This window comes from Budorcas taxicolor, chromosome 9 (assembly GCF_023091745.1).
Source record: "Budorcas taxicolor isolate Tak-1 chromosome 9, Takin1.1, whole genome shotgun sequence".
Taxonomy (NCBI): Eukaryota; Metazoa; Chordata; class Mammalia; order Artiodactyla; family Bovidae; genus Budorcas; species Budorcas taxicolor.
In genome coordinates this window covers 25,430,787-25,458,689 of record NC_068918.1, presented here as the reverse complement: position 1 = coordinate 25,458,689, position 27,903 = coordinate 25,430,787, and the positions used below count along the sequence as shown (strand labels likewise).

Below are 27,903 nucleotides of genomic sequence, written 5' to 3'. Positions count from 1 at the left end.
GGAAAGCAAAAAATAAAAACAAAAAAAGTGTAGTAAAATCTGCTGGCACAGAAACAGCATATCATTCGGTAACTGTAAAACCTATATGCGGATAAAGATTGATTTGTTGATAAAGGACTTTTGTTGGACAAAACATTACCTTTGCCTTCATATTTTTTCTTCTCTTAAGAAGGAGCATTATGGAAAAAGTAATTACAATACAAAGTCTTAGTGGATTTTTGTTGCTGTTCTAAATTCAGCTGCTTTGTGAAACTGTGAAATCAAAGTAATTGTTAACCTTTATTCATTTTAGTTCATAGCATTACTGTTTCACAGAATGTAACATATTAGGAGCCCATATGATAGAGCTCTAGAAGGATAATGTGTCTTTAAGTTCTGATTGGGAAGTGGGATGGGGAAGATGTTCTCGACTAAAAAAAGTCAACATTTGAGTAATATGCAATATTATGAAATGTTACAGCACTATATTAAAAACAATAAAATGCTATTTTACAGTTGCATTTATATAAGCATGTCTGTTTCATTTGTTCTCACTTACGATTGTGTATTCCTAACGGAGCAAAAATAGATGCCCTCGATTAAAATTCCATCCCCTTTCTAAAACCAGTAAGATTTCGTTAGTAGGACTATCTGATAAAGTAGTATGTTGCGTTTATTTTAGACCTTATATATTCAACTATAATGGAGGATGTATCTAATTTATGTTTGTATCTCATGCCTTGGCAATTAATGGGACATTCACATGTTTCAGCTGAGATTATTTTTCCTTTTCTATTATTTTAATGCAATACACTGAATTTATTTAAGGCTTAGAGTTTTAAACCTAATATATGGAAATAGAAGGGAATATCTGATTTAAACTTTCTTAGTGTGCTCTGAAACACAAAATCACACAGTAGCCAAGCTTAGCCTCCGCCCCTAGTTTAGTGTTTTTATTTTCTTATTCTACTACCATTTTTTTTGTTTTTGCTTCATCTGGCCTCATTTCCTTCAGTATTTGAAACTTTGTTAATCATAGAGTAGTAAAAGTAGTTATGTCAGTTATTTTTAGGGTTTCTTGCTCTCAATAAAGCCATCTGCAATTTTAAGAGACACATACATCATATCATTATTAGTCACTTTAACATTTCAATTTTCCATTCTTTTTTTTTTTTTGATTTTTTTTTTTTAATTTTAAAATCTTTAATTCTTACATGTGTTCCCAAACATGAACCCCCCTCCCACCTCCCTCCCTATAACATCTCTGTGGGTCATCCCCATGCACCAGCCCCAAGCATGCTGTATCCTGCGTCAGACATAGACTAGCGATTCAATCAAATAGTTGCACTTGCAAGCATTGCTGTACAGCACCACCAGAACTAAAATGTTGATTGGGAGCAACCCCACCAAGTAAAAAGCTTAAAATGCTCACTGCTGCTACTGCTAAGTCACTTCAGTCGTGTCTGACTCTGTGCGACCCCATAGACGGCAGCCCACCTAGCTTTTGCATAAACATTTAAATTTGGAAGCAGTAGGCAATTTGGGGAATTTAATGTGTAATGCTCAAAAGTACCTGTTATTTAAAAATTGGGAGTTCTAAACTTCAGACAGCTTTACTTTTGAGGGATCCCTCTTGTTCCCTTTCAGTCATGGTTGTTTTTTTAAACTGTTGTCTAAAAGAGTATGGCAAAATTTTAGGGGTTTAACTTGAATCATTATTTTCTGAGCATTCCACCTTCTAAATTGTTTTATTATAAAATACACAAAAAGAATAATGTGTAAGAAGACAGTTGAATAATAAAACTCCTGTGTATTCACCATCCAATTTAATTATTATCAGTCCCTTGTAACTATTACTCTGGATTTTATTAATAATCCTTGTGCTTTTCTTCATTGTTTCATCTTGTGTGTATATATCCCTAAGAAATATAGCCTCACTTATCTGTTTTCTAAATGTGTAAACTGGAAGTTTACATATATTTTCTATATCTGGGAGTTTTGGGTTTTGGCTCAGTGTTAACATTTTTTGAGATTCATGTTGATGCATGTATGTGTGGTTTGTTCATTCTCTTTGCTGTTCACTGTTCTGTTTTGTGACTACATCGTGATGTGTGGTAGGGGAAGTTTGTTTTACTTTTGTTCCCGAGGCATGTGGGATCTTAGTTTCCCAACCAGGGATGAATCCTGTGCCCCGTGTGGTGGAAGTGCAGAGTCTCAACTACTGCACCGCCAAGGAAGTCCCCAGGATGCTCATTTTAGCATTATCTCTAGTGGCTAAAAACTGGACCAAATAACCAGATAAACTGGAATACTATAACAATGAAAATGAATGACTTCTTGCTACTCACAGTCTGTTGATGAATCTCACAGTATAATACTGAGTATAAGAATTTACACAAGTGTATATTATATAATTCTGTGTATATAAAGTTAAAACAAGCAAAACTAGTCTACGGTGATAAAACAACATCTTTTTTTGTCTGTGTGGTAATGACTGAGGGCAGAAATAAGGCAGAAAGGAGATGTTTTACGTCTTGACCTGAACAGTTATACAGGAGTGTTCACTAAAATTCTATCAAACTGTGTACACTTTTGTGCACTTTCTAAATGTATGTTATACTTCAGCAAAAATTTACTAAAAGTAGAAATAAAAAAAGATTTTGCCATTCTTGTTACCAAAATAAAGCCTTGACAAGTACTTTGTTAAATATTCTCTTTTACCTATCATTTATTGTTGCTGGTAATAGTGATGATATTCCGATGAACACTTTGTCAGTTAGAATATCATTTAGCCTTGGCCTGTGCAGCCAGCGCTGCTTCTTCACGCCATTTTGCCTTCTTTGCCAGGTTCCAACTTGTTAAAGATTCATGTCGTTCTGCAGCCTGCAGAAGCAAAAGGCAAAGCATTTTGACGCTCTGGAAAAATTTGTATTTTAGAGATACATAGCAGACTCCATGAAAGAAGAAAAATAACAAAGCATCAATCACATGTAGCATTTAAGAAAAACGATACTTTGATACAGAAAAAATCTGCCTAAGTTATTAGACTTCTAGACAACAGTACCGCTGTATCAGAAATCTGCCCCCACCTCCTCTTGGCACGCAAAGATATAGTTGTTGGACAAAAAATAAATCACTTTCAAATAGTTAAACTCAAAATCAAGAAAGGGAAATCCTCAGGTACCTTTTACAAAAAGAATGCAAAAGGCATAAGTTGATGGGGAATGAGAAGGACAAAAGCCAGGATAGACAGAAATGGCTTTATTAGGGGGAAATAATGGCTTTAACAGCTGTGGGCTAGAAGTTGAATCGCTATACCAATAGGCAAGTTCAGGATTTAGATCATGGGCATGGAGCTGAGGTATTCCTGTGAAATGACTAAAGCTCTTACCAGCTTGATAACTGGCAAGAACACTAAGCATTTACCTGGGGGAGAAAAAATTACTTGTAAAAAGAGAAGATAATTAGCATTGTGATCAGGAGGAAAGAACTCTAGCTACAAAACGGATCAGAGGAAATAATCTAAATGCAGCACAGAGATATAAGTACAAAAAAATAGAGACGTTAAGAGACATGGATAATAAATTAGAAATTCCAACACATATTCCCACCAGGTGAGTTATTAGAATGAGGGGAGAGGTCATATTTGAAGTAATAACAGCTTACACTTTTTCAGAAGTGAGCAAAGCTATAGGTCCCTCAGACTGAAGAACATACAAAGTACTTTGCAGGAAAAAAAAAAAAATCTAATAGATATTGATGGAAGTCTGTTATGCATATCACACTTAACATATCCAAAATAGAGGACTTGATATATTTTGTCTGTCAGGCCTACCAGTTCTTTCCCCAGCTGTACACATGGGGAATGGCAACACCATCCATCTTACATTCTAAAGGCAGAAATCCAGGCTTTTTTGATGTCATTCTTCCATTTTGTTTTCTCTTCCCACACTGAACTTACCATAAAGGTCTATCCTTTTTACCTTTCCGAACACATCTCAAATTGCTAACCATTTCTCCATCTCTATCTGACAGCATCTTAGATAAGGTAACATATTAATTATTCAAAGTGACAGGTGATTGGAGAGAAAGAAGATGGATACAGTTCAGTTCAGTTGCTCAGTTGTGTCCGACTCTTTGCAACCCATGAACCGCAGCATGCCAGGTCTCCCTGTCCATCACCAACTCAGAGAGCCTACCCAACTCAAACCATTGAGTTGGTGATGCCATCCTCCTCCTGCCCTCAATCTTTCCAGGCATCAGGGTCTTTTCAAACGAGTCAGCTCTTCGCATCAGGTGTCCAAAGTATTGGAGTTTCAGCTTCAACATCAGACCTTCCAATGAACACCCAGGACTGATCTCCTTTAGGATGGACTGGTTGAATCTCCTTGCAGTCCAGGAGACTCTCAAGAGTCCTCTCCAACACCACAGTTCAAAAGCATCAATTCTTTGGAGCTCAGCTTTCTTTATAGTCCAACTCACATCCATACGTGACTACTGGAAAAACCATAGCTTAGGAATCCCTTAGAAGAAATGGAGTAGCCATCATGGTCAACAAAAGAGTCCAAAATGCAGTACTTGGATGCAGTCTCAAAAACGACAGAATGATCTTTGTTCATTTCCAAGGCAAATCATTATATATCACAGTAATCCAAGTCTATGCCCCGACCAATAACGCTGAAGAAGCTGAAGTTGAACAGTTCTAAGAAGACTTACAAGACCTTCTAGAACTAAAACCCAAAAAAAGATGTCCTTTTCAGTATAGGGGACTAGAATGCAAAAGTACGAAGTCAAGAAACACCTGGAGTAATAGGCAAGTTTGGCCTTGGAGTACAGAATGAAGCAAGGCAAAGGCTAATAGAGTTCTGCCAAGAGAACGCACTGGTCATAGCAAACACCCTCTTCAACAACACAAGAGAAGACTCTACACATGGACATCACCAGATGGTCAACACCAAAATCAGACTGATTATATTCTTTGCAGCCAAAGATGGAGAAGCTCTATACAGTCAGCAAAAACAAGACTGGGAACTGACTGTGGCTCAGATCATGAACTCCTTATTGCCAAATTCAGATTGAAACTGAAGCAAGTGGAGAAAACCACTAGACCATTCAGGTATGACCTAAATCAAATCCCTTATGACTATACAGTGGAAGTAAGAAATAGATTTAAGGGACTAGATCTGATAGAGTGCCTGATGAACTATGGATGGATGTTCATGACATTGTACAGGAAACAGGAATCAAGACCATCCCCATGGAAAAGAAATGCAAAAAAGCAAAATGGCTGTCTGAGGAGGCTTTACAAATAGCTGTGAAAAGAAGGGAAGTGAAAAGCAAAGGAGAAAAGGAAAGATATACCCATTTGAATGCAGAGTTCCAAAGCATAGCAAGGAGAGATAAGAAAGCCTTCCTCAGTGATCAATGCAAAGAAACAGAAGAAAACAATAGAATGGGAAAGACTAGAGGTCTGTTCAAGAAAATTAGAGATACCAAGGGAACATTTCATGCAAAGATGGGCTCAATAAAGGACAGAAATGGCAGGGACCTAACAGAAGCAGAAGATATTAAGAAGAGGTGGCAAGAATACATAGAAGAACTGTACAAAAAAGATCTTCACAACCCAGATAATCACGATGGTGTGATCACTTACCTAGAGCCAGACATCCTGGAATGTGAAGTCAAGTGGGCCTTAGAAAGCAGCACTACGAACAAAGTTAGTGGAGGTGATGGAATTCCTGTTGAGCTGTTTGAAATCCTGAAAGATGATGCTGTGAAAGTGCTGCACTCAATATGCTAGCAAATTTTGAAAACTCAGCAGTGGCCACAGGACCGGAAAAGGTCAGTTTTCATTCCAATCCCAAAGAAAGGCAACACCAAAGATGCTCACACTACCATACAACTGCACTCATCTCACACACTAGTAAAGTGATGCTCAAAATTCTCCAAGCCAGGCTTTAGCAATACATGAACTGTGAACTTCCAGAAGTTCAAGTTGGTTTTCGAGAAAGCACAGGAACCAAAGATCAAATTGCCAACATCCACTGGATCATCAAAAAAGTAAGAGAGTTCCAGAAAAACATCTATTTCTGCTTTATTGACTATAACGAAGCCTTTGACAATGTGGATCACAATAAACTGGAAAATTCTGAAAGAGATAGGAATACCAGACCACCTCTTGAGAAACCTATATGCAGGTCAGGAAGCAACAGTTAGAACTGGACATGGAACAACCGACTGGTTCCAAATGGGAAAAGGAGTACGTCAGGGCTGCATATTGTCACCCTGCTTATTTAACTTACATGCAGAGTACATCATGAGAAATGCTGGGCTGGAAGAAGCACAAGCTAGAATCAAGATTGCCAGGAGAAATATCAATAACCTCAGATATGCAGATGACACCACCCTTATGGCAGAAAGTGAAGAGGAACTAAAGAGCCTCTTGATGAAAGTGAAAGAAGAGAGTGAAAAAGTTGGCTTAAAGCTCAACATTCAGAAAACTAAAATCCATGACATCTGGTCCCATCACTTCATGGCAAATAGATGAAGAATCAGTGGAAACAGTGGCTGACTTTATTTTTCTGGGCTCCAAAATCACTGTGGATGGTGATTGCAGCCATGAAATTAAAAGACGCTTGCTTCTTGGAAGAAAAGTTATGACCCACCTAGACAGCATATTTTTAAAAAGCAGAGACATTACTTTGCAACAAAGGTCTGTCTAGTCAAGGCTATGGTTTTTCCAGTAGCCATGTATGGATGTGAGAGTTGGACTGTGAAGACAGCTGAGCACTGAAGAATTGATGCTTTTGAACTGTGGTGCTGGAGAAGACTTGAGAGTTCCTTGGACTGCAAGGAGATCCAACCAGTCCATTCTAAAAGAGATCAGCCCTGGGTGTTCATTGGAAGGACTGATGCTAAAGCTGAAACTCCAATACTTTGGCCACTTGATGAGAAGAGCTGACTCATTTGAAAAGATCCTGATGCTGGGAAAGATTGAGGGCAGGAGGAGAAGGGGACGACAGAGGATGAGACGGTTGGATGGCACCACCAACTCATGGGCTTGGGTGGACTCCAGGAGTTGGTGATGGACAGGGAGGCCTGGCGTGCTGCGGTTCATGGGGTCGCAAAGAGTCAGACACAACTGAGCAACTGAACTGAACTGAACTGACCAGACGGACCTTTGTTGACAAAGTAATGTCTCTGCTTTTTAATATGCTATCTAGTTTGGTCATAACTTTTCTTTCAAGGAGTAAGCATCTTTTAATTTCATGGCTGCAATCACCATCCACAGTGATTCTGGAGCCCAGAAAAATAAAGTCAGCCACTGTTTCCACTGATTCCCCAACTATTTGCCATGAAGTGATGGGACCGGATGCCATGATCTTAGTTTTCTGAATGTTGAGCTTTAAGCCAACTTTTTCACTCTCTTCTTTCACTTTCATCAAGAGGCTCTTTAGTTCCTCTTCACTTTCTGCCATAAGGGTGGTGTCATCTGCATATCTGAGTTTATTGATATTTCTCCTGGCAATCTTGACTCCAGCTTTTGCTTCCTCCAGCCCAGCTTTCTCCTGATGTACTCTGCATGTAAGTTAAATAAGCAGGGTGACAATATGCAGCCCTGACGTACTCCTTTTCCCATTTGGAACCAGTCTGTTGTTCCATGTCCAGTTCTAACTGTTGCTTCCTGACCTGCATATAGGTTTCTCAAGAGGTGGTCTGGTATTCCCATCTCTTTCAGAATTTTTCACAGTTTATTGTGATCCACACAGTCAAAGGCTTCTTTATAGACATAAAACAGAAATAGATGTTTTTCTGGCACTGTCTTGGTTTTTCCATGATCCAGCGGATGTCGGCAATTTGATCTCTGGTTCCTCTGCCTTTTCGAGAACCAACCTGAACATCTGAAGTTCACAGTTCACATATTGCTGAAGCCTGGCTTGGAGAATTTTGAGCATCACTTTACTAGTGTGTGAGATGAGTGCAATTGTATGTACTGTGAGCATCTTTGGCGTTGCCTTTCTTTGGGATTGGAATGAAAACTGACCCTTTCCAGTCCTGTGGCCACTGCTGAGTTTTCCAAATTTGCTGACATATTGAATGCAGCACTTTCCCAGCATCATCTTTCAGGATTTGAAATAGCTCAACTGGAATTTTATCACCTCCACTAACTTTGTTCGTAGTGATGCTTTCTAAGGCCCACCTGACTTCACATTCCAGGATGTCTGTGGCATAGAATCATGAAATATTTAGAAGTGCAAAATTTTGAAGTGATGACCACGGAGTCTAGTTTGCCTGTGTCCTGTATATGAGCCCTTTTCCTTGCCATCTCTAATATGTATTTTCTGAAGGGAAATTATGAGGTAATAACTCTCTAATTTTGCTTCTTGCTTTTCCCCAATTCTTGCATCTGCTGATTAGTTTTTACCATGAAATGCAGCCCCACAAATATTGATATCTCTGTGCATCATCTTTTCTCTAGTCTGATTTTCTCCATCCCTAACAACTTTCCTCTGTGTTGAACTCTCCTCTGGACACACTCCAGTTTATCAGTGTCCTTCTTCATGGTGGCACCTACAACTGAGCCCATTAGAGTGTAATTATAACTTCTTTGTTTTGGAATTGTGTTTTAGTAACACAGCCAGGGATGGAACTGGATTTTGGTAGCCTCATCACACAGAATAGTTTGCCTGGAACCAACCAAGCATCTTTGACTCTCTGTGATGCTATGGACTGTAGCCTGCCAGGCAGCTCTGTCCCCGGGATTCTCCAGGAAAGAATACTGGAGTGGGTTACCATGCCCTCTTCTAGGGGATGATCTCGACCCAAGGATTGAACCCGTGTCTCCTGTTTCCTATATGTGTCTTATGTCTCCTGCACTGTCATGCGGGTTCTTTATCACTAGTGCCATCTAGGAAGCCCTGATGTTACCTATATATCTATTCTTTTATTTTGGCCATGCCACGTGGCATGTGGGGATCTTAGTTCTCAGACCAGGGATGGAAGCCTTGCCCCTGCAGTGGAAACATGGTCTTAACCACTGGACCATCAGGGAAGTCCTTATACATATCTGTTTCTTTCTGTTGGCTTGGCAAATAACTTAGCCTTTGAAATTATTCTTATCAAATGGAAATTTTAGTAAATGTTTATTGGGATGAACACTTACACATAAAAATAAAGAAATTCAGTCATCTCTAGTTTTTAACCTACTTAGTAACCTGCCTATCCAGTTGGTGATTCTCTAGCTCCTAAATGACAGACTGGATTCCAATACTGCCTGGACCCTTCATGTTTCAAACTGTCTTCCCTTTATACTTCAGCCACATTAGTTCTGTGTGTTTTGTTTTGTTTTGTTTTTAATACACCAGACACTTTACTCTCTATAGGCTTTCCTCATTCTCTTGGCCTTACCCTGATGACTTATTCTCATTCTTCTCAGAGTGAGCTTCCCTAACCACTGCATCTGAAACACTCTCACTCAGGTACTATTTTATTATCTTCCCAGCTACTCATAAGTAAGTCATTATACACCAGCAATCCTATTGGCTCTGTTTAAAAATATATCCCAGTTGGACCACTCCACATTGTCTCTCCTGATATCACCCTTGTCTGAGATAACCATCTGTTGCCTAGTTTATTGCAATATCTTTTACATAGTCTCAAGGCTATGGTTTTTCCAGTAGTCATGTATGGATGTGAGAGTTGGACTGTAAAGAAAGCTGAGTGCCAAAGAATTGATGCTTTTGAACTGTGGTGTTGGAGAAGACTGTTGAGAGTCCCTTGGACTGCAAGGAGATCCAACCAGTCCATCCTAAAGGAGATCAATCCTGAATATTCATTGGAAGGACTGATGCTGAAGCTGAAATGCCAATACTTTGGCCACCTGATGCGAAGGACTGACTCATTGGAAAAGACCCTGATGTTGGGAAAGATTGAAGGTGGGAGGAGAATGGAACGACAGAGGATGAGATGATTGGATGGCATCACCGACTCGATGGTCATGAGTGTACACTCCAGGAGTTGGTGATGGACAGGGAAGCCTGGCGTGCTGCGGTTCATGGGGTTGCAAAGAGTCGGACATGACTGAGCCACTGAACTGAACTGATGCCATAGCTAAACAGTTCATGATTTAAGGAAGGGTGTAGTTTGGATAACTTTCATACAAAAAAGTTCTTCCTTCGCCTATTTTAACCAGGTTATAAACTGTAATTTCTCATTTTTCTTTGTCTTATAAATGGAAACAAGCTTCTGTCCCTTCTGTCCAGATAGTTAATTTGTTGACTCAAATTTCCATGAAAGTGTTGTTTTCAGTACAACTGATAAGTGAGGATGGGTCAAGCTGTCTGAGATGAGACTGTTCTTATATTGGAAAACTAGCAATAATCCCCCAAATGAGAACAAAGCTCATAATCCTTCTTAAAATTCACAAGTCTGTTTTTACTTTAAAGTGGTACTCACCCTTTTGGCTGATGCTATCACTGCAAAGCAGGCAATGATTGTGAGTCCAATCATTATGTAACAAGCTTTCACCCGAGCTTTGTTTCTTGCAGCATCTATCATTTCTGGCCTAAACCAAGATGTGTATTCTATTAATTACATTAAAGCAATATGATTTCCTGACTGGCATAACAGACAATGATTTTTTACATAAATATTCCAAAAATTTCCCTGAATGCAACTGGCAGATGTGAAAGCCTTACACATTCTAGTACATTATCTTACTAATTTCAAATTAACAGATATTTATTATTTATATTGCTGCAGTAATATGAAGTGGCAGCTTATAAATAGATATAAGTAAAGAATGATTTCTGAGAAAGTATTCAGCAGTATTTTTTCTTATCTATGTCTTTTCAATAGAATGCAGTAACATAAAAAAAAGCAATTCCTCTTAAAAAATATATCTTTAACTTTCCACTAGTTGAAAGAACACAGAAAACCAATATCTAGCCTGTTTTCCTCAGGTTTTAGCCAGATTAATATAAGTTTTAAGATATTAGTTGCAAACAGGTGAATATTAGTACATTATTAGATTACACTTGTTGATTTTTGTTCCAGATGGAACCTGAAAGATCTGATCTTTTTTACCCATCCATCTGTCTTTGAACTGCTATACCAAATTAGTTTAACACTAAAAAGAAAGGGAAAAGTACAGTCATTATTAAATATCGTTAGTGTATGGTACAAAAATTGTAGGTCACTTGTTAATTATATGTCCATTAAAAGCATAAAAGTGAAAGCTGTTTACATTGTAAATCTAACAGTTAGCTTAGGAGGCATATCTCTCCTAAATAGCAATGATTTGAAAATTATAGAAAATAATAAAAAATATTCAAATACTTTCATGTCTCCAACCCAAAACTACAATACTTTTCCTAGGCACCTTGCTCAAAGTTAATTTAACAGAATTTCTCCTTTTTTACGATATTTCTTTGACTGTGATCCTGGGGAAGAATTATTTCTGTAAAATGGGTCTCTTCACATATACAGCTATATTGCTATAATATTAGGTCTAGAATCTCTAGACATGCGTTAATTTACAATAATGCAGGTTCTTTACATTTTTGATTACTCTCATATAGCCCTAAAATCCAAAATCCAAAAACACTGAGGATGGTCTTTTTAAGCTTTTCTGGGGCTAATTTCTGCTCTGAGCTAAATTATAGATCTCAAGGAAAACAAAATTTGTTTTATAATATTAAAAAAAAAGATCTCCATGGTGAATAAGTGCTGAAAACAGAGTTCAAATTCCATGTCCATTCCTCATTAAATCATTTAATCCAAGAAAGGGATAAAAATGCTTGAGAATTCATTACTGAACATTTTCCACCGTATTTTTCCCATTTGAAATGCTTTTGATGACTAATAAATTAACAATCAATAAAAAGTGTGCACAATATGCACAGAACAAGCTGTAGACCGAGTTTCCATCATCTATTCTAACAGGCATTGATCACATCATATAAAATAATACTTGAACATCTGAAATACTTATTTGATTTTATAGTTCTAGTCTCACTTCTTTTTTGAGATCAGTTTAAAAAGTGGTAGATTGGCTTTATCTTTAGTTTCCTTCCTTCCCCTTTTAACCACTCCCTTGTAAGGTGCTGGGAAGATTTCTGGGCTTTGCATAAACTGAAGCTGTAAAAAATGTTTTTTACGGGTGACGTTTACTTTATTTTTGTTTTCGTAAAAGATTACATTTACCCTGGTGTTGAAGTTGTCAGCTTAGGTTTTATCAAGCGAGCGTCTGTCTTGGGTATGGGATGAGGAGGCCAGAGACACAGATGCGCCCTGGCTCCTAGTCCCAGAAAACCCGCGCTCAGAGGGCTGCAGAACCGCGTACACCAGGCATCTCCCGCCCCAGAAGAGGAGGTCACATGGATGTGGCTTCTTCCCAGAGACTCTCCGGCCACCCCGCGAGTCATGATCCTTCCTTGGGTGGATCAGGGAGCCGCAACTCCACCCCTCCCCAGCCCAGGCCAGGGCCCCTCCGCCTCTCAGCCAGCCGGGCGTATGCGAGGACCTTGGTTTTTGTTTGGCTTAAGGGCTCCACTGCCTCCCGGCCCGGAGCTTGCCAGGGGCGGATATCTGAGTGACCGTGGAAGTACCCACTGAACTTCGGGATTTTTTTTCACCCGACTTCAACAGTCTCCCCATAAGCTTAGCTTGTCTCTCACAGTCCAGTAAAGGAGCTTGGCATTTAACCGCACTAGGGGCGCGTGAGTAATTCCTTTAGAGTGGTAAGTAGTACTATGAAGACCCGTGTGGCTCTGCACACCTCTCCCGACCTCTGTGCGCCCAGGTCGGGAAGTGGGTGGACCCCGAGCCTTCCAGGCCTGGGGCGGACCCTCCAGGGGGCCCTCAACCCGGCCCGGCACACTTACGGAATCCGAGGCGGGATATCCTCCATCGCTTTGAAACGCCCGGTCCACAGCAGGATTCTCTTGTCGAATTGCGACGGCTTGTGCTCAGCGGGGACCCTATGGACCTTCTCGGCTGCGAAAGCGACAGGGACATACAGAGTGACAGAGAGACCGACGGCCCAGTGATCGGGGCGCACTCACGCCTCCATCCTCCAGCCTCAGCGCTCCACGGACCCGTCCCTCCCGGGTCGTTCCCAGCCCCTGCTCACCAGAACCTGGGGGCTCCGAGCGGCCGGGGCTCCCGCCACTGGAGTACTGGGGGTGACCCCGGGGCCAGAGAGACGCGACCGGCCGCCTCTCGACATCTGGGGGCGCTCCCGGGGCGCAGCAGGGGATGCGCCCTAGGCGGAGGCGCAGGAGGCTCCCGACCGTGGCCAGCATGCTGCTGAGCTCTGGTCCGGCGCCCTCAGCCCAGCCAGGGCCGGAGCTCCCGGGACCCCTGCCGCCCCGCCCCGCGCCGCTCCCAGGGGAGCCCCGGATGCGCAGCTGGAGTCTGACGTGCGCACCCTGGGCTCCGGGTCCCCGCCCCCAGCCTGCGACCCCCCGATCGGGCGTCTTGACCCTGGGGCTGTCGGTCCCCTGGAGCGCCGCGGAAGACTTTCCTCCCGAACAGCTCCATGCCTTTTAAAGGCAATTCTTGGTATTGAATAGAAACGTGTTTCCATCACATATATATGTATTTTTAAATTTCACTGTTCGGCGCTTAAGAGAATGAATTTCACCTCTCTCTCTTCCAGGGAAAGCCAACAGTCAGGCCTTCTAGTGCAGGTCGTTTCAGTTGTTTACCAAGCAAGTGTAAGGGCTTTCAACCAACTTCTGACTTTCCCGTCAGGCGACTTTTTGAAGTTAGCTCTTCACCTCACCCTCCACTCCCATACTTTTCTCTTTTCCAGACAAAACAACCTCAGTTCCTACAGTTTTTTTCCACCTCTTCATTTCTTAGACCGCAAACTCTGCAAACACTCTTCAAAATGAGCCTTTCTACATTTCTACCATCTTCCCTCTCAAAAAGAGGGGAGAATCCTCTATTCTTTGGCATCTAAATGAGGATAGGAACTCAGAAAAAAAAAGGCTTGTAGGAAAACTGTCAACTCTAAAGAAATATACTTATTCTATGTCCTCATGTTCCCTGGTGGCTCAGAGGAAAAAGAATCTGCCTGCTATGAGGAGACGTGGGTTCCCTGGGTGGGGGAGAGCCCCTGGAGAAGGGAATGGGAGCCCACTCCAATATTCTTGCCTGGAGAATTCCGTGGTTAGAGGAGCCTGGAGAGCTACAGTTCATGGGATTGCAAAGAGCCAGCAGGACTGAGGACTAACATAACACGCAACTTCCTCAGATTCAAGGGACCACAGACCCCATCCAAGTTAAAGTGCTCCCCTGGAGGGAGCGCAGGCCAGCTCACCCTCCCTGTTTCTGTCTCTGAGGTTTTTCTGAACCCAGACACTGAGCTACTTTTAGTTGGGTCTCCAGATACTTCTTTCCTTCCTAACTAGAAGTGTCCAGCTCTTGAGGGCAATATCTCTGTAACTTTGCATCTTTCATGTAACGTGTTCAACAAAAGAAAACATTCATATCTCCGTAAAGAAACATGCGTTGAGAGATGTGATAATGGAAAGTACCATGAGCTTTGTGTTCACACCAAGGTTTAAACCCCTAATTTGTGATTTAAGAGTTGCACAATTATTAGCAAATCATTTAAGTCATTAGTGTTGGTCTCATTTGTAAAATAAGAATGGCTTCCTTTCAAGTTCATTCATGCAACAGCTATAAAAAAACACCACCACCCTGCTCTATGCCCAGCTACTCCTCAGAGCTGGGCATAGAGCAGTGAACAATGTCTAGTGGGGATTAGCATATGAAGAGGGAAAAAAGACCAGGATGAGAAAAAGTAAGCAGACATGAGGTAGAAACTATTTAGAGAGGAGGGTTAAGGATACCCTTCTAAATGTCCCTGGCACGTTAATAACCTTTCAAAGATGTTTCTTTCCCTTCACATTCTTTAACTAGTTCCCAAGCACAAGTGCATTTTAATTCATGAAATCCCTTGTAGGGAACTGTAGGAGGCTATGAGCTCTCTATGGGTATAGCCCAAACACTGGCTCTTAATAGATACTTAATTTTAATCTTACACAAATGAAAAAATTAATGTGAATCTTCAATAATAAAATAGACTGCATCTGGGCGAGTTTAAGAAGATACTGGACACTTAGGACATGCTGCGTGATAAACAGAATGAATTCCTACCTGAAAAATTATGTTGCCATAAGGTAATATTTGATGGTTGCACGTATATGCCACTTGAAAATTCTCCCATTATTCAAATGTGTTGTTTTTTCCTTTATTATTTTAATTTTCTACACGTCATCGAGTATATCCATAGAGCTAGAGAAAAACATCTCTGTGAATCAGCCGGTCATTAATAGTGCACCAAGAAATATTAAACTAGTTAAATAAATTTATTTCCCTGGAGAGAACCAAATGTCAGGCATCGACACATGGTTTTCTATCTCAGCCTTCTCTAGCATTGCAGAACCACAGGGCAAAGAGAATCGTGGCTTACGTCATGAGAGAAAGAACAGTTTGCATTCTGTTCTCTGTTCCTGATGGGATTAAAATACCACTATTTGGCAGTGTTCTCCATTTTTTAAAAAGTTACAGCAGCATGAGAGATATTTTCTTTAGCTCTAGAATTGGGACAACCAAACAAAAACATAAACAAACTCAAATCAACTCCTAATAGAAAAAAAAAACGCCAATTATATTTCTTTCTTTCTTTTAAACCAGGACAGTTCATTTCTTCATTCCACAGATGTTCATTGAGTGTCTCCTGTGCACTGAGTACTGTTCTGGGCTTTGAGGTCATAGCATAGCAGGTAAACATACAAAATTTTTTGTTTCTCATAGAGCTTATTACTAATCCATGGCGCTGTCAGTTTACCCATTCCATTCAATATTATTTCTCAGTCCGATGGTTCATCTAATTTGCATGTACTGTTTTCAGTTTTGCTCCTTCAAAGCTTGTTTGGATTAGTATAGTTTACTTTCCCATTTCCTACAGTTAATTTATTTACTTGTGTTATAGATATATAACTTTTTAGAATAAAGTTATTACATAAAGTAAGTGGAAAGTGTAGGCAATTTTTAATTATTATCATTTTTTATTATTGAAAGCTAGTGTGTGCTCAGCACAGGGCGAAGGTAGGAAATGCAAAGACTGCCACAGTCCGGGAGAAGTTCCCAGTTTGGCTGGGATGATATTCCCTCATCAGGAAATGCCTTGCTCCCAAAGGAGGAGCTGGGAGGGATTTTAACTAATCTGTTTCCAATCCCCTACTAGTCCCTCTGTAGGGAAAGTTCTAAAGTGACAGTTTCCTGGCAGACCCAGGTTACAGTGGTGTCCAGTGGTTCAGGCAGCCTTACCAAGTGGGTGGTCCAGGTAAGTGTTGGATTACCTGCTCTGTACTACGTGTGTGCTGAGGACACCAGCCAAAGTTCAAAATGAGATCTCGAAAACTGAAAAGATCTATGTACTTCTCTTCATGTTATTCCTTTTAATTTCCGTTTTCATTGCTGCAGCTCAGTCTTTTATTCTCTTTCAATCATCCTATTGTAAGGACCTCCAAAGTATCTTCCCTGTCTCTGGTCAATTCCATCTCCAGTCCTTTCTCTGCCTAGTTGCCAGAAATAGTTTTCTAAAACATGGATGTTATCGTGTAAAACTTTCATGGTTGGTGCCAGTCTCTTCCCTATTCCTTTTCTAATCCTGCTCCCCACATCCCGACCCCCAGACTACAAAAAGGACCCTGAAAAAACTTATAGTGAGGCAGGGAGGACTCTTAAAGTCTTCTGCTTTGATATTTTGCCTAGTTTGATTCAAATCTATGCCCTTGTCATATCCCTAGACATTTAAAATGTCACTAAGCACAGGTAGGTAGATTACATTGAATTACTCTGTGCTAATAGTGACACACAACAGCAATCAACTAACATCACGGTTTAGTTCTGGCTTATATAGCTGGGTAGGCACAGTACTCATCAGGGCACGGCTGAGTTCTGACTGACTGAGTTGCTTGTTGTCCCATTGTTCTAAACATTAGTCTGAGAAATACATTCAGAAGAAACCAGGCTGCATTAGCTGCTTCTGCACCAATCAAAGCCTTTTATATTTTCAGTAATACATAGCTTGCATTTTTTTCTAGAAATAGCAAGTCTGAGATATAAGCATATTTATGAAGTACTACTTATGCAAACTGTCCCCTAGGACAGTGAAGAGGCATCTGTAGTGGTCATGTCTCTCACTTTTTTTGGCTGAAATGTTATTTTTGTAGCCTGCTTGAATGTCTATAAAGACACATAAATGTCAGATTTTATGTAATTGCTAGTCATTTTTGGCAGAGCAGCCTCTGGCACCCATGATCAATTTCAAACTCCAGAATTCCTAGTAACAATCTTTTATGACAAAAATGAGGATTTTATGGTCTCCAACCCTGAATTTGCTACAGACTTCACACCCTTGAGGCACAGTCATGCCTTTATGTGGTTCAAACCTGTATCTTGCAATAGAAATTTATAATGGCTTGCTAGTACTTCTCCAGCTCCGAGTCCCACATCATCCTCCTTACACACGAATAGGAAAGGTCCCTTATAAATGTGTGATATAATACCTTACTTATACAGTTACAATTGAAGAAGGTGGTGGTGTTTTTTTTCATACGCATGATGTGAATGATGCCATCTCACGTTCTCTTAAAACAACTGCCTCTTTCCCTACATGCCTCTATTCAGAGCTTCAGCTTCTCTCGGCTGCTCTTCTCTCTCTTGGTTCATGTGATCATACAGGTACAGGAACAGGAACGTCGCTCAGTCGTGTCCGACTCTTTGCGACCCCATGGACTGTAGCCAACCAGGCTCCTCTGTCCATGGGATTTTCCAAGCAATAGTACTGGAGTGGATTGCCATTTTCTTCTCCAGCGGATCTTCCTGACCCAGGGATCGAACCCAGGTCTCCCGCGTCGTAGACAGACGCATTACCGTCTGAGCCACCAGGGAAGTCCTTCATGTGATCATATTTTCTAGGAAATGGGGAATTGGCCTATTTGAATGTTTTCCCTATTCAGGGATAAAGAGATCAGCTTATCAGAATAATTTTCTTTTTGCTATTGTGACCCTTTTTTCTTGGGGCTACTCATACTGATTTCTGATTTCCAATGTGAAGTCTAATTATATCTTGGCACAGCTAATTAAAAGGGTAGAGTCTCAAGAGGTTTTTTTTTTTTCATATTTCTCCTTACACCACCATCTACAAATTCACACTAAATTATTATTTACTATTTATGACTGTGATAATGAAGATTAGCAACAGAATTTGTTAAAGATAATTGACAGGACACTAATACCACAAGTCACTTAAATTATCAGAGCTCTCCTACAAGAGAGCTAGGTAAAAAAATCAAAATCTAGGGAAATATTTTAAGGTCAAAACTAGATGGCCCAGGATACAGAATGTTATATAGGTTAAAAATCAGCTATTATTAGTTTATTATTCCTTCATTCTTTCACTATTCTCAAAAGCTTAAACTACTAAACATCCAAGAGTCAACCCTACTCAGTTCAGTTCAGTTCGGTCGCTCAGTCGTGTCCGACTCTTTGCGACCCCATGAATTGCTGCACGCCAGGCCTCCCTGTCCATCACCATCTCCCAGAGTTCACTCAGACTCACGTTCATCAAGTCCGTGATGCCATCCAGCCATCTCATCCTCTGTTGTCCCCTTCTCCTCCTGCCCCCAATCCTTCCCAGCATCAGAGTCTTTTCCAATGAGTCAACCCTAGTAGACTATCCAAAAATAAAACATTAATAATATTAAAAAAGCTATCTCCTTGAATACATACTTGTTATTGGAATTTCCATGTGTATTTTGACTAAATGGCAGTTATAAAACAAAAAAAATTATGACACTGGGAGGCTGAAACATATTGATTCAATAACAAAGTTTTGTTTAGATAATTCAAAAAAAAAAAAAAAACTAACAAAGTTAAATGGAAACAGAGACAGAGGTACCTGAATGTTAAATACTCTTTACTTCTATTACAAACATCATGTTCTGAGTTTGAAATGTTTCCTGGCTTCCTCTAGTAGTCATCTAAAATCTTGAAAGCTGGTTCATAAAAAGCTAGACTACTCTAAGAGGCCATTAAAGTACTTACTAGTTGTGTAAGCACTGTATTTAAAAATTGAGTTATAAGGTCAGAAGGGAGTGGCGTGATATAATTAAAGTACTCAAAGGGAGGCGGGGGGGAAACAAACTATAATCCTATGATCTAGGATACTTTACCCAGGATGGTTGTAATTCAGAATTGAAGGGGAGAGAAAGCTTCTCAGACAGAAAAAAATAGTGTTCATCAACCTGAACCAACTTTATAGGAGTGTTAAAAAGAGCTTCTTTAAATGAAAAAAGAAAGGCTACAATAAGAAATGCTGAGTGAATGAATAAATGGTGGGAAACTTTTAAAAAATATTGTGAAGATTTTGTTCATATGTGTTATAGTTTGACTCTTTAGGGAAAAAAGCCATTTCTATAACCAGTTTTCCCCAAAGAAAAAAATGTTTAAAGGTTGAAAATAGGGTTCATTGCCTTGACAAAATGAAAACTTGTAATTTTTTGAGTCAATTTAAAAGCAAATTCTTTGCTCCTAAGGATATATCTTGACATTCAGTTCAGTTCAGTTTAGTCGCTCAGTCGTGTCCAACTCTTTTCGACCCCATGAATTGCAGCACGCCAGGCCTCCCTGTCCATCACCAACTCCCAGAGTTACCCAAACTCATGTGCATCAAGTCAGTGATGCCATCCAGCCATCTCATCCTCTGTTGTCCCCTTCTCCTCCTGCCCCCAATACCTCCTAGCATCAGGGTCTTTTCCAATGAGTCAACTCTTCGCATGAGGTGGCCAAAGAATTATTGGAGTTTCAGCTTCAGCATCAGTCCTTCTAATGAACACCCAGGACTGGTCTCCTTTAGGATGGACTGGCTGATTCTCCTTGCAGTCCAAGGGACTCTCAAGAGTCTTCTCCAGCACCACAGTTCAAAAGCATCAATTCTTCAGTGCTCAGCTTTCTTTATAGTCCAACTCTCACATCCATACATGACCACTGGAAAAACCATAGCCTTGACTAGACGGACCTTTGTTGGCAAATAATGTCTCTGCTTTTGAATATGCTATCTAGGTTGGTCATAACTTTCCTTCCAAGGAGTAAGCGTCTTTTAATTTCATGGCTGCAATCACCATCTGCAGTGATTTTGGAGCCCCCAAAATAAAGTCTGACACTGTTTTCACTGTTTCCCCATCTATTTCCCATGAAGTGATGACACCAGATGCCATGATCTTAGTTTTCTGCATGTTTAGCTTTAAGCCAACTTTTTCACTCTCTTCTTTCACTTTCATCAAGAGGCGTTTTAGTTCCTCTTCACTTTCTGCCTTAAGGGTGGTGTCATCTGCATATCTGAGGTTATTGATATTTCTCCCAGCAATCTTGATTCCAGCTTGTGCTTCCTCTAGCCCAGCATTTCTCATGATGTACTCTGCATATAAGTTAGATACGCATGGTGACAATATACAGCCTTGACGTACTCCTTTTCCTATTTGGAACCAGTCTGTTGTTCCATGTCCAGTTCTAACTGTTGCTTCCTGACCTGCATATAGGTTTCTCAAGAGGCAGGTATTCCCAGGTGGTCTGGTATTCCCATCTCTTTTAGTATTCTCCACAGTTTATTGTGATCCACATTGTCAAAGGCTTTGGCATAGTCAATAAAGCAGAAGTAGATGTTTTTCTGGAACTGTCTTGCTTTGTCAATGATCCCGCGGATGTTGACAATTTGATCTCTGGTTCCTCTGCCTTTTCTAAAACCAGCTTGAACATCTGGAATTTCGCAGTTCACATACTGCTAAAGCCTGGCTTGGAGAATTTTGAGCATTACTTTACTAGCGTGTGAGATGAGTGCAATTGTGCAGTAGTTTGAGCATTCTTTGGCATTGCCTTTCTTTGGGATTGGAATGAAAACTGACCTTTTCCAGTCCTGTGGCCGCTGGACTGGAAAATTTGCTGGCATATTGAGTGCAGACTTTCACAGCATCATCTTTCAGGATTTGATACAGCTCAACTGGAATTCCATCACCTCCACTAGCTTTGTTCATAGTGATGCTTTCTAAGGCCCACTTGACTTCACATTCCAGGATGTCTGGCTCTAGGTGAGTGATCACACCATCGTGATTATCTTGGTCATGAAGATCTTTTTTGTACAGTTCTTCTGTATATTCTTGCCACCTCTTCTTAATATCTTCTGCTTCTGTTAGGTCCCTGCCATTTCTGTCCTTTATTGAGCCCATCTTTACATGAAATGTTCCCTTGGTATCTCTAATTTTCTTGAATAGATCTCTAGTCTTTCCCATTCTGTTGTTTTCCTCTATTTCTTTCTATTGATCGCTGAGGAAGGCCTTCTTATCTCTCCTTGCTATTCTTTGGAATTCTGCATTCAAATGGGAATATCTTTCCTTTTCTCCTTTGCTTTTCGCTTCTCTTCTTTTCACAGCTATTTGTAAGCCCTTCTCAGACAGCCATTTTGCTTTTTTGTATTTCTTTTCCATGGGGATGGTCTTGATTCCTGTCTCCTGTACGATGTCATGAACCTCCAACCATAGTTCATCAGGCACTCTATCTATCAGATCTAGTCTCTTAAATCTATTTCTCACTTCCAATGTATAGTCATAAGGGATTTGATTTAGGTCATACCTGAATGGTCTAGCGGTTTTCCCTACTTTCTTCAATTGAAATCTGAATTTGGCAATAAGGAGTTCATGATCTGAGCCACAGTCAGTTCCTGGTCTCTTTTTGCTGACTGTATAGAGCTTCTCCATCTTTGGCTGCAAAAAATGTTATCAGTCTGATTTCAGTGTTGACCATCTGGTGATGTCCATGTGTAGAGTCTTCTCTTGTGTTGTTGGAAGAGTGTTTGCTTTCTTAAATACTTTATCTTGTAAACTAATAAAATATACATTTTCATTTAATGCTTGTTAGTATTGAATTAAACAGAGACATAAATATAAGTTTTTATCATGAAGTCATTCTAAAATCATTCTATAAGGGTCCTAGTTCCTATTATGCTATTGGCCATAAATAGTAAAAATATGATTGCCCACTAGGTGGCAGCAGAATTCCAAATTGTTCCAGGCTCCTCTGTCCATTGGATTTTCTGGGCAAGAGTACTGGAGTGGGTTGCCACTGGCTTCTCAGGTTCTAGGAATGCACACCTACAAAATAGAGTCTTCCTAAATTCTCATGATAGGTGTGAAAAGGATAAGTTCTGTCCCTGCCCTCAGCTAGCTCAGAGTCTGAATTCCACAGCTGTATATGTACTTTGTTTTTTTCCTTTCCCCTTTTTGTAGCTAAAAAATGTAAATACAGACTATTCTCAAATATCAGAAAAGAAACTGAGTTTACTGTAGTCTTTTTTTGCCAGTGTGGATTCTGAGCAACCAAGCGGTTATGTGAGGTGTGTGCCATAAACGCAGCTCCCCAAAGGTTAATCTAATAGACATTCTTTGATAGTTTTTCCACTAAAAATGTATTTGGTTTCAGGCCTTGCTTTTTTTTTCATGATTTTTCTCAGCCTCCAGACAATTAAAACTATTATTTATCATTAGAAAGCAGCTGTGCTTTAGGGCATTCAGTTCACGGTTATTATATTTACTTCACAGTCTACTTTTGCTCTAACTAGTGGCAACAGAATTGCAAGTTGATGGGAACAATCTCAGTCTTTTCATTTGTAAATTTCACTGTACTCCATTACATTATTTACATTATATATTATTAAGGTCATATTAAAGGTAACATAAAATTTCCACATTCTCACATCCTGAACACAAATATTTTCTATTTCTTATGCTTCCTTGAAGTGCTGTGCTCAGCCGCTTAGTCGTATCTGGCTCTATGTAACCCCATGGACCATAGCCTGCCAGGCTCCTCTGTCCATAGACTTCTCCAGGCAAGAATATTGGAGTGGGTTGCCATTTTCTTTTTCCAGGGGATCTTCCTGACCCAGAGATTGAAACCGTGTCTCTTATGTCTCCTGCATCAGCAAGCAGATCTACATTTATACAGTTCTAATTACAGTATCCATAATATCTAAGATTTTTCACTTATTAGATGATTAATCATTTCCATTTTACAGCTTAATCTTTATATTTATCTTTTTATACAGCATCTTAATATTTAGCTATAAAGATATATTATAATTTATTTTAATTTATATGGTAGACATAGGTTGTTTCTAACTTTCAGTTCAGTTCAGATCAGTCACTCAGTCATGTCCGACTCTTTGTGACCCTGTGAACCGCAGCACGCCAGACCTCCCTGTCCATCACCAACTCCCGGAGTTCACTCAGACTCACGTCCACAGTTCACACAAACAAAAATGTCCAAGTAAAACAATGTTATGATATTTCTTCAGACTTCACTTAAATTCTGTGAATTTTATCATAACTTTATTTTTTGTAAGTAATGCTTTACTTTTTTTGTCACTTTTCTATAATCAAATAGTTGACAGAGAGTTCATTCAGAGTGTACGTTTTAGATCTAAATCAATTTCCTCTAAACTGTACTTCAATATCCCTCTCTGTTTGTTACATAATAATCACTTTCCTGGAATTATATGATTCTTATTTTACTGACTGCTTAACTATAATATTGGAGAAGGCAATGGCACCCCACTCCAGCACTATTGCCTGGAAAATCCCATGGATGGAGGAGCCTGGTAGGCTGCAGTCCATGGGGTCGCTGAGGATATATAAACGGATTAATTTGGATTTTAAAGTTCTGTTTTACTTATGTTTGTTTTTGTTTCAATATTGCATCATTTAATTATTGTTACTTTATCTGGAAGCACTACTGACTCCTGGTACTTCTCCCACCTTTATCATTCTTATTCTCTTTTAGAATATTCTTTGCCACTTATTTTCCATTTTTAATATATAAAACAGCTTTTTATGATTTTCATTTCGATAACACAAAAAAAGTGAATGGGCTAAATTGAGAAATTATTTTTATTAAAATTTTTATTCTGAAATGAAACAGGCTCATTGCAATGAAAATTTAAACAGTAATGAAACATAGCAAATGAAAGTCTACTCAACCAAGTATTCTTTAGGGAAAACTAGTGTTTTCAGTTAGATTCTTATCTTTCCAATCTTTATATATATTATATATGCAAAAAATTTACTATTCTGCAACTGATTTTCAACATTCAGAATGGAAGGTAGGGCTTTCAATACCTGTTCGTATAAACTTACTTCACTTTTTCAAGTGGCTGAACAGTCATTTATTGAACAAATGTGCCATAATTTATTTAGTGAATTCTTTATAGACATTTAACATTTGAAATTAAAAAATTTTTTATTTTATTTTTGGTATTAAATTGATATTTTTAAAATAAATTTATCCTTATATGGTTTTTTACAAGGAATATCTTGTAAATAAATATATTTCTGTGTAGTTGAGAATTTATTTCTGAGGTATGAATGTTCTAGCAGGAGAATTGCTAAGTCAGAGACTGTTCTTTAATTGTGATAAATACTGACAAATTGACCTTCAAAAAGTTGTCCTGAATTACTGTTTCATCTACAGTATATAATAATTCCTATTTCCAAACTAGTAAATTTAACACAATTTGAAGGTTTCAAGAATATCTTTTCCTGGTTGAGTAAACACTGTGTTCAACACACGCTTTCCTCTTGTTCTGTATCTGGTTTTGATTGACTCACTGGAGAAACAGGTTTATGATTCTAACCTGATACGTGGATGTCTGTAAAGTCATCTGATGTATCCCCTTAAGTTTAAACATTTTTAGGTCAAAGACATGAAAAAAGTGTTGATGTACAACTCTGAAAGCCTTTTCTGCTTGAAATTTGCAGAGTACATAGATTTGTATGGTCTAGCAGCAAGTTGGAGTGTCTGAATTCACATCTGTTTGGACACTAAATAGCTGTAGACTTCAGGCAAGATGCTTAATCTTACTGTTCCATAATATCCTCCTTGGTAATAGTTACCAACTTCACAAGATTGTTGTGAAAACTAGTAATAACAGTGATGAGGATAATAATAATATTTTTGACTAGTGATTTGTAGCTTTTGAAACACATTAATGGTGCATTATCTCTTTAGGTCTTTATGCTGTGCTGTGCTTAGTCGCTCAGTCATGTCCAACTCTTTGCAGCCCCATGGACTGTAGCCCACCAGGCTCCTCTGTCCATGGGGACTCTCCAGGCAAGAATACTGGAGGGGGTTGCCATGGCTTCCTCCAGGGGATCTTCCCGACCCAGGGATCAAACCCAGGTGTCCCACATTGCAGGTGGATTCTTTACCATCTGAGCCACTAGGAAAGCCCCAAAATACTGGAATGGGTAGCCTATCCCTTCTCCAGGGGAACTTCCCAACCCAAGGATCGAACCAGGGTCTCCTGAACTGCAGGCAGAGTCTTTACCAGCTGAGCTGCCAGGGAAGATCTTTATAGTAACCCTATATGGCAGGTGGAATACACATTTTATCATCATTTTTGCATATAAGAAAACTAAGGCACAGTTAAGATGTGGTAACAGTATCAAGGAATATTTCTTTGAGAAGCTAATCTTACTACACAAAGGTAATACCAAGGACAAGGACACTTACATAAATATTCCTAGCAAAGCATTTCCGGGGCTCCTGTGTGTATATGATATTTCTTCCAATGTTCCTAAGGATGTTTACTATGAGAAGACCAGTCTGTGACCAACAGGTCTCCCTCTGCTTTTCCCGCCAAAACTCTTTGAATATAGTTATGGAGAAAAGTTTAATTACTAGAAAATAGAAATGTGTGTGTGTTATTTATAAATTTATAAAAGTACTATGAATTATTAGACAGCCATTGCTTTTGTATAGCAATTCACTCACCTATGCCCACTGGAAATAGAATAGGCAAGTTTCCTCTTGTGTCTTCCACCACTGGAAGCCTTGGTTCTGCATATAATTTGCACCTTCTATTTTCTCAGCTTCCACTAGAGCTTCATTACAAGCACTGATTTGCAGCCTTCCACACACTAGGTTAGTAGGAATAGCTCCTGAACAAAATACACACTGGCTCTTAGAGGTGAATCAGAAAAGGACCCTCTTTCATGTGGCTTAGCAGAGTGATTTGTCATCTTCTTCCCCATCCTGGAGGACATGTATGTAAATGTGCATTTTTATTTCTATCTGCGGAGTAGGAGTAGATACTTGAAAGAAAATAAGTCTTGACATTAACAGATTCATGAGCTAAAGTTCCAAAGTTTGGCTTCTACTTTTTAAAGCTACTGATCCAGTAAATGCTTTTATACTCCCTCTGATTCAAATCTTAAGTGTTCATTATGAGTGGAATGATTAATAATTTTCTCCCTAACTTGAACTATGTCACTAATAAATAACTCTCTTGGAATATTATATTTCCCATGAAATCAGACTTATAGTTCAATGTGTATTTCTCACTTGGGTTGTAAACACATTCAGTGATTTAGCTGCATTATTTAGCTCTTTTTCCAGGAATGAGAACCTATGAGCATATATCTGATACTGCTTTATTTGGGATACAGATGGGGAATAAGTAAGCAAAATTAGAAATAAATAATTATAGAATAGGTTTGAAGAGTGGCCCACCTATTTTTTTTCAATTGATTCCCAGACATAGCTATTGAGAGTCTTCTAAGTGGCACAAATTTTTGATACCAAAGTTGATGAGATAATATCCTTGTGGTGAAGGAATTCACATATTAATCTAGTCAGAACTATAGAATTTTAGATGGGAAAGGGAAGCTTGAAATCAATTTATTCCATGTCTTTCATTTTACAGGTGAGAACATGTAACCTGTGATGTGAGACACAAGTGTTTTAGCCATGATTCTTTAGTTTCAATTAGTAGACATCCAAGAAAAATAAACTGAGGAAAACAGGAAAATTATTTGCTTTCATAGCCAATAGTCTAAAGAGAGTTCAGCTTTAGTTACTGCTGTATCGAGAAGTTCAAATGTTGGTCTCCCTCCCCTCTTCTTCTTCCCCTCTACCCGCTTCCCTCTTCTGTATTACTTGGCTCAGTTTCACCTTTCATTTGAACTCATTATCTTCTGTCTCAAACAGGTTTCCTTCATGTGGCAGGGAAGGTGAAGGTATGATAGCCCTATCGTTCACAAACTGAAATCAAGGAGGGTCTTTCTGCCTGCTTCCCAGTGCAGAGAGGAGCCAGGACTCTGTGGCTGGCTCAGTCACAGACGCTTTCCACCCTTGTAGTGCTCCAGGACTGACAGTCCTTTCAGTGTCACGTGGAGCAGACAGCTCCTCAAAGAATTATAAAGAGGGATGGAGACTTGGAACACAGCAAATGCAGAAGGAGCTGAGACCAGAAAACAAGCCTCGGAGACGATGAACTTCCCAACCGCACTGCAGGTTATGCCTGCTGAGGGCGCTGGTGTCCACTTCCCTTGTCTGCCAAGATGCCCAGAGCTAAGTTTAGCACAAAAGCAATCACTACTCCTGGCTTCAATTTCAGTTATTAATTGCCTTTCTAGAATGCCTTTCTATTATTTGCCTTCTAGAATGTTTAAGAATTCTATTATATGTATTTTCCTTTTAAAAAATACACTGCAGATGTCTTTTTGGAAATAGGTGGTTGCAAATAAAATAAATAACTTGCACCCTTCAACACTTCACTCTTCTTATGCTTTTTACCAACATGGGCATCTCTTACTATCAGTTCTTATGTCTATACAGTGGCATGTAAGGACTAATATCCTGAATTCCATTAGTTTTACATTGTTAACTTGCAGAATTTGACCTCCAGGTTTTGTTTATCTAAAGTATTTACAATTGATAGCTCTTTAGATGGGAAATAATCTAACACAGGCCCACTGGTTAACTGCTGACTAGATTTCACACTGTCAGCTTGTACAT

The 27,903-nt window shown here is 39.6% G+C and overlaps 1 protein-coding gene across 1 annotated transcript; it reads right to left on the bottom strand.

Annotated features, from left to right (window-relative positions):
* Positions 1–2,763: 2,763 nt before the first annotated feature.
* On the bottom strand, positions 2,764–13,283 carry FAM162B (family with sequence similarity 162 member B). The gene is made up of 4 exons (XM_052646049.1): positions 13,112–13,283; positions 12,864–12,975; positions 10,435–10,543; positions 2,764–2,862 (listed from the first exon to the last, which is right to left on the bottom strand). The coding sequence occupies exons 1-4, from the start codon at positions 13,281–13,283 to the stop codon at positions 2,764–2,766; spliced, it is 492 nt and encodes a 163-aa protein (XP_052502009.1).
* Between the last annotated feature and the right edge of the window lie 14,620 nt (positions 13,284–27,903).